At 38.9% G+C, this 14,496-nt stretch overlaps 1 protein-coding gene across 7 annotated transcripts in view; it reads left to right on the top strand.

Moving 5' to 3' along the window:
• Positions 1-14,496, top strand: part of LOC107580481 (signal peptide, CUB and EGF-like domain-containing protein 1) — an 82,344-nt gene that overhangs the window by 3,041 nt on the left and 64,807 nt on the right. For all 7 annotated transcript variants that reach the window (XM_016266181.1, XM_016266213.1, XM_016266208.1 and 4 more), the window contains exons 3-4: positions 359-481; positions 7,786-7,911. In XM_016266181.1, the coding sequence (XP_016121667.1) occupies positions 359-481; positions 7,786-7,911 (249 nt within the window). The remainder of the gene's footprint in view (positions 1-358; positions 482-7,785; positions 7,912-14,496) is intronic.

Raw genomic sequence — 14,496 nt, 5'->3', positions numbered from 1 at the left:
ACACAATGTTTATTTAATTCAGTTTGACTAGTTTGTCTTTGGGTAGATTGATGTGCACTTATGTGCTACACTTAGGTGTTTCTGGAAGTCATTCTTGCTCTTCTGTTTGAACGTGTTTGGTTTGTAAAAGATATGAATGAACAAAGATTTAAAAGATGATCTAATTTAAATAGAAAGGTTGTAATGTTTTTAGAAACTGACGTTTAGCTCATATCTTTCTTGCTGCCTGAAAATTAAACCAAATTAAACCAAAAAAAGTGCCACTTTCTGTGACGCTATCGTAACACTATAATCTTTTCAGATCTGGGATGTGTAACACGCATTTAGGTAAATCTTATCCCATGTGATTACTCCACAGATGCTGATGAGTGCTCCGAATCCACAGACGACTGTCACATTGACGCTCTCTGCCAGAACACTCCAAAGTCCTTCAAGTGCATCTGCAAGACTGGTTACAAGGGAGATGGCAAGCACTGCGAAGGTGAGGAAGACAGATCTCTCTCCCTCTGTTTCGCTAATTCCGTCCCTGTCTGCCTGTCTCTCACTGTCTCTCACACACACTCTCGGTCAGGTCATCCAGCTGTTCTCTAGCTCCTGCTGTGGGTCTTAATTAGTGAAGAGGAAGTGCAGTGTGAGGGTGAGCGGTGCTGGAAGGGCAAAACCTGCTCCAGTCTTTACACCTCCCTCTCCCGTTCTGCTTGAGAGCACAGCACAGCTGGAGCCAACACACACACACTCACTGAAACACTCATAGACAAATGAACATCACATCACTTCTGTATGCACTCACATAGATCTATTAAGCAGGTAATGGACATGCATACTTGGATAAATGTTGGAAGAAAGTTCTGAAAAGATCTCAACCTGCGCTCATATTTGCCAAGATGCCAATCTCGGTTGCATTTCATTTATGTATGACCATTGTCTCCGATGCTAAAACACCTTAATTGCATAACTATATTGACTATAAGGAGATCTTATTTGTGATTTTTCTTTTCTAATTTAAAGTAATTGTTCATGCAAACATAAAAATTAGCTGAGAATGTCTCACAAAAATGATATACATACTTATTTTTTTCAAGTATAGATTGGCATTATATTACAAAAATTGACATTATTTTACAAAAAAATATTTTTCTTTAAAAATTATAGATTGGCTCATATTAAAAAAAAGTTGATATACAATATATGTTTTCTCTAAATTCATATTTTTCCATTAATTATAGATCGGCATGGTATTACAACATATATACAGTATATATATATGTGTGTGTGTGTGTATATATATATATATATATATAATATTTCTCAAAGGAATTCATAGATGGTATGTTAAAAAAGTTCATGTACAGAATGCATTTGTGTCTTTTTCATTGGCGTTTTATTAAAAATTATATAAATATGCATTTTTCCAAAGCAATATTTGTTTTCATTTCAAAATATATTATCAGCATAACAATTTAAATTAAAAGTAATTCTATTTAAACATTATTTTAAAATGATTATTATTATTATTGTTACTTTCTATATTTTCAACTCTATTATACAATATATTATACAATATAAATAATTTTATAGACCCAGGTTAAGTGAACCCAGATACAATTTCGATTCAAAGACGTGTTCTTGAATTCATCCAGTTGTCCAACCGTGCACACACTTCTCTGACTTACAGCTGGTGTGATTGAGGGTACGAGCTACATCGGCGTAAATGAGTTTGTGAGTATCAGAGAGGTGAACTGAACATGATGGACACTTTTACAGCAGACGAACAGTTTGGTTACTCTCACTCCGCTGTTTCCTGTTATTGTACTCTGTGCTCTTCATCTGTGGATTGTTCGTTTTGCGTCTCTCTCCCTGTTTCACCCACATGTGTGGAGCTTGTGTTTCAGGAAAAGCATGAAATGTGCTCTCTATCTATTATGACACCTGACACCCAATCTCAATTGCATTAATGATTTAGGTGGATGTGAAATGGCATTGCACCAGACTGCTCCTCAGTTAGCGCTTGATACTCCTGTCTGAGGCCAGACAGCGTGGGCTAGAACAGCATTGTTTTATTTCTCTAAGGAAACACAGGGAATGTTCTGTACTTTACAGAAGCCTTTTCCTCCCACCTTTAAACCGCAGTCTACGGTTGCAGGGCAATGAGGCTGTCAGTTACGTTGAATCCAACCAGGCTGCTTTGCTCTTAGCATGTTAACTATGTATGCGTCTCCTCTATTTTTTGGCTTTTATACTGTCTGAGCGGACATTCCGTCCACAGTGTAATGTGGTGTATTGTAGGAAGTGGGGGGGGGCTGTTTTGTCTGAAGAAAAAGCCTATTAACACCCCCCCCATACCCACCCTTTAATTAAAGCCCTGTATTTTTGGCTTTGAAGAAAATTAAGAAAACACTTGCTAACACTCTAATGCAGTCATTTAGTCTTTCTACACATCAGTGCATCTGTAGCCAGTTGCATGCTGGTGAAGTCTGTTGAGCATGAAGAGATTCATAACCCATCTCTTTAATATCTTAAGTTTCTCGTTTACAACAAAGAGGCTAAATGGAGACTTTTAGCAGAAGTCTCCTGTTTTTTTTTTTTTAGATGTTTCTCCTGAGAAAAGATGTTTTGCAGAAAATCTCTCAACCTGTGCTCATATTTACTAAGATGTCAATCCAGAGTAAATTTGTATTTCTCAGAGGTTGCTCTTTTAAATCTCAGGTAATCTCCACTATGTTTCATTTATGTATGACTCTTGTATCAGATGTTTCTCCTTAAAAACCTACAGACTATTCATTAGAAAAGAAAAATCACAAATAAGATCTCATTAGAGGAATAGTTCCCTCAAAAATGAAATTTGGCTGAAAATATCACCCTCACCCACAGGCCATCCAAGATATGGATGAGTTTTTTTTTTGACCGTTTGAATTTAAAACGGTTTAAAGATGGAAGTGTTTCTTAGAAACACACACATTTTTGCTGCACAAGATGTTAATTGATGGACTGGAGTCATGTGGATTACTTGTGGATTATTGTGATGTTTTTATCAGCTGTTTGGACTCTCATTCTGACGGCACCCATTCACTGCAGAACATCCATTGGTGAGCAAGTAATGTAATGACAAATTTCTCCAAATCTGTTCTGATGTAGAAACACATCCATTTACATCTTGGATGACCTGAAGGTGTGTAAATTTGATAGTTTCTATAAAACTATATAACTATATAGTTAATAGTTATTTTATAGAATTTTATCTTCTGTACACCAATGAGATTTAATAGAGATCAGATGGAGTCTCCTGATTGCCAATAAGATCAATCTATGACATGTTTTTTAGTAATTCCAAATAAATATTCCTTTCAATGGTGAGAGGTTTTTGAGGTGTTTTGAGGTTCATCTGCTTGTAATTGTGAGTTTGTAACTGTTACTCGTCTGTATTATCATGAATGATGCCATGACTGTCAGCGATGAAAGATTTGGATTCTGATTGTTCCAGAAACTAAGCCGATGAAACGGGAACAGAAGAATGTGTATTTGCTTGTTTCTGTCAGCGTAAAGTCAAGTGATATATAAGCTGTGATTTTTGTAGCTGATGTTTTTTTGAGGGCTGGTGGACATCCTTAAAACTCACACTTTATAAAATGCATCTGATGGTATTTCCTACATTAGATGCCATAATGCAATTAAAATGCTCTTACAGCAGAAGTGTGTCTTTTTCCAGTGTTAAAATACTTTTTGCTATCCAGCTTAATATTCAGAGACAACTATAAGTAAGCCATTTGTAGGTTGATTCCCCTGAAAAATTTAAACACTGTAGCTCTGAGGTGCTATCAAAACATTGCTCTGTTTGTTTGAGCATCCCGACCAGCATGACACCGCAACATTGGCTCAACCAATGGCATGAGTTGGGGGTGGGACTATCAGAAATTACACGCATTACATGCTTTGAAGTCAAAAGGGAGATATATATATAACATGCAATGAGGTAGTTGTGACAGCGCTTCCTTCCTTACCCTTTTGGGTGTTGTTGATTGTGTAAATTGATTAATTGATGAGATTCATCAGTGGGTGGAGCTCACAAGGGAATCCACACAGATCACAAATCCCCCATGATGTCAGGGTTTATTTGCAGGGGTGGAGTGATAAAACAAAGCCTTAACATGACTCCGCATTAGATCAGTGAGTTTACCTGGGAGAGAATTGTCTTGTCTGCCTCGTTCTTTTTCTCTTTCTTTCCATTCCTTTTTTATCTCTGTCTGTGAAAGAGGTCAGGTAATTGTCGCCGCTGAAGAAGCGCCCTAGTCTCTGAGTCAGAGTGTGTGTGTAGTTGTGTTTCTGGATGTGTGTTTGTATGTTTCAATGATAAAATGATAGAAAAGGGGATGGGGGGTGGTGAGGAGGAGACGGATAAATGGAATGAGAGATGGAGGTGTCTGCCCATTACTAGGCCATTGTCTGCCTGGTGTCTGCGGACTCGTCACAGAGCTGCCGATGCTCTGATTGGCTGTCTGAGTGTGTCATCCCTGACCCTCCCCTCACAGGACACTTCAGTCTCTTTGCTGCTTTATGTGCCACCATACACACACACACACAAACACACACACACTAAAAAGCTTAAAATCGTCTTGTAGTTGACATGAAATTCCAAGCAATGGTATGTAGAGCGACATGCTATAATTCATCTAAAACTTTTTTTACCCAGCATTTAAAATGATTTTGTAAGTATTATTATACTCTACTATTTGGACGGTAACATTTTTAAAGAAATCGTCGATTTTTACAAAGCTCATCGGTCTGAAAAGTGAGGTGTGCTCTGATTGGCCAGCTATCCAGTGCGTTGTGATTGGCCGAATACCTCAAGCGTGTGACGGAAATGCTACGCCCCTTACCATACTGTGATGCCGTGTCCCGGCCGGAGCGACGAGACAAAAACATTAAAACCCGTTATAAACTAGGCATTTGTTGCATCCAGTGGGGACATAATTACGGATTATAATGACTTATACTGTCTTTTTGCATTGCGCCGCGTAAACATAAAACCATGTCTGCATTTGTGATCGGAGAAATGACAAACAACAAGCACTACTCTACACTGCTCAAAACTCGCGTTTGAATCATCAGTGGCAAATCCTTTAAATGAAAACGTACTTACAGTCTGTGAGTCAGAACAGCCAGCATTGTAGTCTACTCTCCCAGGATCAGGAAACAGTCCTCCATAAAATGCGCGGCACACATCTGAATATTTGGGTTGAACTGTTCTGGAACAGTGTTGTAAATACAACTTAACCACTGATTTCTAGTCGTGTCCTCTTTTGGAAGGCCAAACAAAGTAGTTTCGCTATCACAACAAAACACACGGCGGGCTACAGTGAGCGGCGGCCGGCAGCCTAGAGTGAGGAACGGCTGGCGGGCCTGAGAACGGCATTGAAGGGCTTGCGGCAAAACCACATGTGACGACCCCAGGCTAGACTCTGCTTCGTCCACGGTGAAAGCCGATCCGGCGATCCACAGCGCGAAGTTGATGTATTTCCTCCGTGACCAGCACGGATCAGCTCTAGGCATGACGAAGATATCGTCCTCTTTTGGAAGGCCAAACAAAGTAGTTTCACTTTCACAAGGAAACACACAGCGCCTTCACGACATGGCAGCGGCGGCAACAACATTACTACAGCGAAAATAAAAGTTACGCCTTCTTTCTTTGCGTGAACATTTGGGCGGTGTTATGCAAATCTTCCCACATCGTGAGGTAGACATGTGGGGGCGTGTTAGAACGAGCCGTTTTAGGTAGGCGTGGTTGACTCTTAACTTTTATAAAGGATATCTCTTTGGATTTGAGACTTTAGTCTTTGCAACTTTACAGATCTTCTTTATGCACCAAGAGCTTGTAACACTTCAAAGAGAAAGGAAAAATTTAAATCGCATCATATGACCTCTTTAAATCTAAATGTTGACAAAAGTAGATATATGGATTGACTTAATGAGTGATTTCTGAATTAAGACCAGCATTTTTTTTGTTTATAATAACGTGCATATTAATTATAAAACTATGAAACGTGGTTCCAAAATCTAAGGTGGCACATGCTTCAGTTTATATAAGTTGTACGCTTCTTTACCACTTTCTGCTTGCTCAACTGTACTAAACACCAGGAGTGGGAAACTTTACAGAGAAACAGATTAGCAAGGCGTCATTATTTGTCTCTGTCCTAGTCAGTCAAAAAGGTGTTTTTTTGCAGGGCCCCACTCTTACTTTGCTCTCTGCATGGCACGTTTTTCAGCAGTTTGGATTTGGACGTGTTATGTTGGACCATAGGGGTGTTGAGGTGTTGCCTCCTGCGGGCTCCACCCCTGCTGAGGTGCTAAATCTGCTTGATGGGATGTTGAGCGTAAACATTTCTCCTTCGATTAGAGATCTGCGCATGTCGACAGCGGAAACCACAGCAAGCATAATCCGCTCGCTGTCGGCACATATCAACAACAGCTCCGAGGCAGGAAGTATGTCAGCTAGAAGCTAACTGGCCATTCGCCTCTTTAACAACCCCGTCACCCTCACACCTTCGCAGGCACCTTGTTAGCCTTGCAAACGGCCGCAATACACACAGACACCTAAAAACATTATCACCTCGAATCACACTTTTTTTCTTACTGTTCTTGGATGTTTTGCCTTTATAATGCAACTGATGGATGCAGCGAGTCTCAATCACTTAACTGTGTGGATTATTTCATGATAATGTTTGTATGAGACTCACTGTGTTATTTTAAAGTGGCCTTTAAATATGGTGATATCTAAACTTTAACCTTTTGAATTTAGAATTTTTCCATCTCATTTACCTTTAGGGGTCTCCCTCCATCCATCTCATTTTTTCCTTCCTTCCTGTAGATGTAGTACTCTTCGGGAGCATGTTCACTAGATAAAACGATAGTGTAACATGAACTTTTTGTTTGCTCTGGAGTGTTTATGGATGTTTTTGTGATGAGTTTGCTCTGTGTTTGTCTACTGTGATGGCCCTTTTCTTCACAATAAGCCAAAACCGACTCTCTTTGATTGACAAAAGAAGCAAACAACCAATAAAATACTAGTGAAGTATTTATGCCTCCATAATTTTGGTGTATATCTGCATGTGTGTATGATTTGTATGTGGCATGTGTATGTGCACTAGTGTTTTACTGTACACTCAATATTTTACTGTGTGGATAGTTTTTCGGTTTTGAGTAGATGTTTTTGCAAAGAAAAGAAAAACAAAACATTCTTAAACGCAGTTCTCACTGTCCCCATAGCTGCAGTTGCACAATGTGGGTTGTGAGTGTTTTTTGTGGGAAATAATGTGGATATTTTTAGTTTGTGCCGTATGTCTCCAAGAGCACAAGCCAGGTTTATTAAATCACACGCTCCGAGGTAGCGCAAAACACAATGCAGACACCCGCGATCATCGTCTGGTAGAAAACAAACACTTGCTGACTATTTTCAGTGTTCTCAAGTGTATGTGAGTGAAAGAGAGAGAAACATTGTGTTTATTTTATTGTCCCCATTTACGTGTGTCTGCTGTACAAACTCAGCAGCAATGAAAGCTTGTTTCATAAGCCAGCTCTTCTTAAACCTCCTTATTTAACCTCTGCTTTGTAAAGGTAAGATTTGACTTTGAAGCAGTCTTTGCTAAGGGTTACCTATGCATAACCTATGAAACTTCAGTGTGCACCAAAAAACAATTTCATATTGCTGGGTTTTAAATTTGTATTTGGGTATGTTTGTCTGATCTGTACTGACTCAATAGGTTCATTTTGTGTGTGTGCTGTCTTTTTCAGATATGGACGAGTGTGAAAATGACTACAATGGCGGATGTGTTCATGACTGCATCAACATCCCTGGGAACTACAGGTGCACATGCTATGACGGATTCATGCTGGCAGATGACGGGCACAACTGTCTTGGTAAGATGCTAGAAAGAAATATACACACTCAGTTGCCTCTCCTGATGGACTTACAGATGAGCTTTCTTTGCCCGGCTAACGATCTCTGTAATGACCCCCTTCGCAAATGTAAACAAATCTGCCTCAGTGATCTCTGTGCAGTGCCTCGGAAAAGGCCAGCCGAGCCACATCTAGCTCCAGTATTCCTTGCATGCCTACAGGAACCTCGCGATTATTTTCATCTCTTAAAAATATCACCCAAATGTCACCAGTAGCGCAATCGCTTCCAATTCCCAGAAATCGGCAGTCAGGTCCCATGTTTATGTTAGCAGTTAAAAATGGAAGTAGGGGAAGAAAAGGCTGAGAGAAAATGAATAACTTGACTAAATCTCGTATTTATTGAAATAGTTCAAAGATGAAATTCCATGACCCGGAGAGTTAGGGCCGGGTCTCATGGTTTTGCTGGATTGCTGTGGGGATTCAAGAATTCGTTAAAAAGTGTTTTTTTTGTTTGTTTGTTTTTTTTGTAGCGAGTCTGTCTGCGTTACCCCTCTAAGTGAGTGCAGATGTGACTTTGGTTGAAAGTGACTTATCAACCTGAAGTGTGGTGGCTTTATGGTGTCATGGTGACTTCGTATTACAATCCAAACATCAATGTCGCAAGAGATAAAGAGAGAGAGGGCAGCACTGATGTGCCTCTGAGCAGCTGGATGAAGAACTTGAGCCGCTCTCATCTCCTCTCTGCTCTCATAATCCAAAGCAAATATGTGTGGCGAGCTGAGTTTCAAGATGCTGAGGTCATCATTTTTCATTAGACACTGTAATGATGATGGATCCCAGAGCAGGACACCAGGGTTCAGACCTTCAGAGACCTTTAGCACCTCCTCTGCCTTGCTACATCAACTTGCATGATTCCTTTAGATGGTTTTCCCTAATTTGTGTCTCTTTCAAAACAACTGTGGTGGTACAATGGTGACATCAGATAATAGTAATACCATGCTAATTAGATATCACAAAGCACTTAAAGATGAAGCGTGTCATTTGGGGATTTTTTTAAGCAGTGCACTAGTTGGAAATTCCGAAAGATTTTTGTATGATCTGACTGGTACAAAAACGTATGATTTAAAACGTCACCATGAAGGTCCACCCCTAGCTGACGGTTTTGTATGAATTTCTGAAATCTGACTGGTACGAAAATGTTAGATTTGTACTGTAGGTAAACCATGACCCCACCCCTAGCTGGAGATTTCATAATGATTTGTGCGATCCAACTGGTATAAAAACGTATGATTTGTAGATAAAACATCACCGAGATGGTCCACCCCTAACCCTAGTCTGAGATTTCGTATGAATTTGTACAATCTGGCTGGTACGAAAACGTACGATTTGTAAGTAAGACATCACAGTAAAGATCCCCCAAACCCGACCCCTAATTGACAATTTCAAAAAAATTGACAAAAAAAATGTTTGCACTCCCTCCGTCCTCCATTGTTAGACCAAATAAACAGTCCTGCCCCTAAATCACGCAGTTGGTTGAGACAATGTTGCGAACATTTGCACTTAATTTTATTGCAGTAGCGCTAATAAAGTCTGTCTTTGTCGGGCAGTCCAATGCATTCATGTTATTCTGATCAAAATCACTTGTTGTAGCTATATGATTTCATAGGTAGAAACTTCCCACTATTGAACTATTGGCCGTAAAAAAAAGCAAGGTGTCCTTAAGTTATTTCTTTGAGTACTATGGTACAACCATAAAACCAAGGTGTTACCATAATACAGTGCCTAAAAACTGTGATAATACTGTATGGTATTCTCTATACTTCTTTCCTTCACAATCAGCCCTTCATTCTTCACTTTCTCTAACTTTACTTTTCATCCTCCTCCTTAAAATCTCTCTCTCTTTCTCCCATCCTGTCTTTGCACTCTCCCTCTCTGTATTTTCTTGGTTATCTTGGCTGTGGGTCTCTTTGGAGTAACTCCAGGCTGTTTCCCTAGAGGCGATAGACTTGCCTTCTATTTGACATCTTTATTGTGGAATGTCTCAAATACAAGTCTAAATGATGGCTCTGGGAACTAAGACAAGGCCGTAGAGGGCCATCAGCAGTGCTAAGGGGGCTCTCCAGTTCGAACCTCCCTCCCTCTGCTGCTCTTATTATGTCTTTCCCTCTGCTTCCAGTTATGTGTGTATGACTCGCTACATTTCTCTTCATTTCTTTGTCTTTTCTGTCTCGTCCTCTCTACTGGATTTAATCTGGTTCTGTCTGTCTTTGTCTCAGCCCTCTCCTCCACCTCTGTCTAGAAATAGATTGACACAGAAAAAGTCAACCATTTAGAGATTTTTCTCTCCCTGTCCTATTCTTTGTCTTTGCATGCTGTCTCTTTTTTGAGTCACTTTAATTTTCATTTGAGAGGTTCAATAAAGCATTTGTGGCATAAAGTTTATTACCACATAAAATGATTCCAATAAGTCTCTGTTTTAATAAAATGGCTAAAGTTGTCTTTTGGTAGAGCTTAATTCATATTGAACACGAAACATTCAATAATACACTTCCTTGGTCAAAGAGATGTTGTCATATGGTGCTTCGTCATGTTTCCTGTTACTCTCTCCTGTCTGCTTAATGCTGATGCTTCTCATTCACACATCATCTGTGTGTGTGTTTGTGTGCTCTTTCGAAACCTAATTCATTTTCATTGGCGCTTTAATGTCATATGACGTGTTCTCATAGCACCCCTCCTGTTTCTCATTGGCATCTGTGCGCATTATGGCAAGTTCAGATGGAAGTGAAACCACTAGAACTATTGACTTTCTCGAAAGGTTAAATGAATCATTTTTATGATGACCTTTTCCTGTAATCTCTTTTTTGTGTTTTTGACATTCTCTTTCTATTTCATTTTCTCCTAGTATGTATTTCTTAACCTTTTCCGAGATAATTAATGACGACTTTTAACTAGATTTCTACATTTTTTGATGGAAATGTGATTGGTTCATACAAAACTCTCTGTCACATGGGGTTTGTGGGTGGTTGCCAAAGTGTTGCTATGTAGTTTTTAAGGTTGTTAGTGTTATAATTGGAACAAGCATGTTAATAAGCATTATTAACATAAATTGTCTTCTATAAATCTTATCTGTTTAAAATGACATTGTTTGAAGGGCGAAGCATCATATTTCAGCAACTTGTATTCACTGTACTTTGTTCTCAGCTTCCAATAAAAGTAGTATTCAACTCCATTTTAAATCCATGTTTAAATCCATTTCACAGATACCCAACCCACCCAAGCAAGAGTAAAGCACATGGGATGAGCAATAGCAATAGTGATGCTTGCCTTAGTGTGGCTTGTGCCACTGATTATGTTCTGCATAAACACACACGCACACACTCACAGAGTGTGTTCAAACAAACCTAGTACTGAGTGCTAACCAAACCGCGAGCTCTTTGAAACAGTACGGAAATCAGTGCTGTGGCTTGTTTGCCTGGCTGATCTTGTGTAGGAAGTCATTTCAGATCTCCACCTGTTAACAAGTTAAAGCTTTAATTTATTTAATTGGCTAATGGGGAGCTGATTAAAGAGCAATTTACTGCAGCTCCTCTCTCCTTTTCATTTCCATTCTTATTTGTTTTTTCTCTCCGCGTAGACAGCTGGACTCAATGTGTTGATCATTTGGCTCTTTTTTTTATGAATGCCTGCGCTGCCGCTGCTGTTTATTTATCTTTTGGCTTCTTTTCCCTTCTCGCTCCAACATCAGAATGGGAGAAGAAAACTCATGTAGTTACAGTTGCAACAGGGGTGATGTTGTAACTGAGGTCACTTTAACAAGATAATTTTCAGTACCATTCTGTTGTTTACTTCAGGGCAATTCTTCTCTTCTCTTCTCTTCTCTTCTCTTCTCTTCTCTTCTCTTCTCTTCTCTTCTCTTCTCTTCTCTTCTCTTCTCTTCTCTTCTCTTCTCTTCTCTTCTCTTCTCGAGTTAATTTCACTTCTATTTTGTTCTATTCTGTTTGCTTGACTTTGCTTCTCTTCTGTTCTGTTAGCTTCTGTTGAGTTAATTTCTCTTCACTTCTATTTTGTTCTATTCTGTTTGCTTGACTTTGCTTCTCTTCTGTTCTGTTAGCTTCTGTTGAGTTAATTTCTCTTCACTTCTATTTTGTTCTATTCTGTTTGCTTGACTTTGCTTCTCTTCTGTTCTGTTAGCTTCTGTTGAGTTAGTTTCTCTTCACTTCTATTTTGTTCTGTCTGTCACTGTTTCTGTTCACTTCACATGATTTTGCTCTGTTCTGTTTGTGTTGCTTTGCTCCTGTTCGTCACTTCTTCTCTTCTGTTCAGTTCATTTCACTTCTGTTTTGTTCTGTTCGCATCACTTCACTTTCATACACTTCTGTTGACTTCATTGAATTTCACTTCTGATTTATTCTGTTCTGTTTGTATCACTTCACTTTGTTTCTGTTCTTCACTTCTTCATTTCAATTCTCTTTTCTTCTGGTCACTTCTTTTGAGGTCATTCCACTTCGTTTTGTTCACTTTACTTTGCTTCACTTCTGTTCTGTTCACTTTTGTTCTGTTCTATTTTCACATCAGTTTTGTTCTGTTTGCTTCGTTTCACTTCTGTTTACTTCACATTGCTTCATTTCTCTTCAGTTTCTATTCACTTCTGTTTACATCTGTTGAGTTATTTTCACTTCACTTCACTTCACCCCTGTCTGGTTCTTTTCAGTTCTGTTCACTTGTCAATTCACTTTTGTCCTTTTTGTTTTTCCTCTTCATTTCAGTTCACTTCTGCTCTCTTTAGTTCTGTTCACTTCCCTTTAGCCTCTTTCACACAGAGCGTTGATCCCAGAAAATTGCCAGAGTGCCTTCTGTTTGAACACAAACACGTCTCGGGATTGATCCTGGGATGGGGACCTAGTAACATTTCCTCCTCACTATCAGCGCTGAAGCTGAGAACGTTCGCGATGCGCTAGTGATCGAACATTACATGTCACATCCTGATGTAATGTGTCTTTATGGGATCTTTGCGGGATGTGAATGCACGCGGATGTGCGTGTGTGAATTCACGCACAGATTCCAGAATATCACTAGCAGTGTGAATGAACCAAAATCAAATGGTCCAGGGACACATTATCAGTGTATTCTCCAGAATCTCTGTGTGAAAGGGGCTTTATTTTCCTCTGTAGCTTTGTTCTATTCACCTTACTTCACTTTTTTTTGTTCTTATCTTTTCTGTCCTGTTTTGTGTAGTACTGGTTGCTGCTGAACTTCTGTTGTTCTGTTCTGTTCCATTCAGTTTATTTCTCTTCAACTCACTTCTGTTCTGTTTAGTCCTCTCCTCTTACTCTTTGATTCTTGTGCCTTCTCTTTATTCTGCCCTGAATTTCTCTCTCAGTGTCCTCCTCCGTCGTCATCTCTCTCTCTCTCCCTTTCTTTTTCTCCCTGTTGTATCATGTCATCTTAGATCTCTTCCAAATTAAAGTTTACACAAGAGCAATCAAACAAAACAAAAGCATTCTAGTTTAAACTCGCAGACCGGGATGCCAGGGCTCTTGTTTACATTTTGGCAGAGAGGGCCTTAATTGAGAGATGACAGCTGAAATGTTATTTTTCCCCCTCCTTTTAAAGCAAGAGAGTGCTGTCAAACTGATGATATCTGTTTCCATTTCCACATTAAACACGGCGCACAACATGCTTGCAGCTATAAAGTCACTCGAGACAGAGGCAGCCAGCATGTCTTCTCCAAACCCTCCTGTCAAATGTTACTCTCGTCCGTGAACTGACAAATAAGAAGCAAGCCACCATGACTGGATTGTTACATGTGGCATTAAAGAGATAAAAGCTTGTGATCTGGGAGGCCTCGTATTCTCAGGAGAAGAAATGCATTTCAGGGAGGAAAGAAGAGTAGTAAAAGGAAAGTGGAAAGAAGAGGTGACAATCTACAAAATAGCATCATGCCATTTCTTTTGGAAGAAAGAAGTTTCATTAATTCTTTAAAAGCTTGTAAATAAAGATCGCAAATGATTTATAATGTGCTTGGAGATAAAATGTAATTAAGAAAAGCTTGTGTATTTAGGGTGTTACATGGCAACACTTTCCCAGAGGAAAATTTTATTGCTCAAGTGTTGGGCCTTTTATAACTTAGGAGACCTGGAGCTTTTTGTTATGTTTCGTTTATCATTTTTATCTTTTTTTATTATTATTATTTGTGTATCAGCTTTTTCTCATATATTTCTCCTGAAATATGCATTAAATTGACTAAAAATAGATAGTAAAGACATTTATAATGTTGCAAAAGAGTTCTGTTTCAAGTAAATGCAGTTCTTTTGAACTTTCTGTTCCTCAAAAATCCTGAAAATGAAAAGGATTTCGACAAAAATATTAAGCAGCACAGCTGTTTTCAACATTGATGATAATAATACATTTGTCTTGATCATCAAATCAGCATTTTAGAATGTTTTCTTAAGTATAAGGCTGGAGTAGTGGTTAAATTAAATGTTTAAATATATTAAAATAGAAAACATATATCATAAAATATTTCACAATATTACTGTTTTTACTGTACTTTTGATCAAATAAATGCAGCATTGGTGAAATAAAAAATCTCACTGACCCTAAACT

This window comes from Sinocyclocheilus grahami, unplaced genomic scaffold (assembly GCF_001515645.1).
Source record: "Sinocyclocheilus grahami isolate Dianchi unplaced genomic scaffold, SAMN03320097.WGS_v1.1 scaffold33.1, whole genome shotgun sequence".
Classification (NCBI taxonomy): Eukaryota; Metazoa; Chordata; class Actinopteri; order Cypriniformes; family Cyprinidae; genus Sinocyclocheilus; species Sinocyclocheilus grahami.
This window is presented reverse-complemented; position numbering and strand designations above follow the sequence as displayed.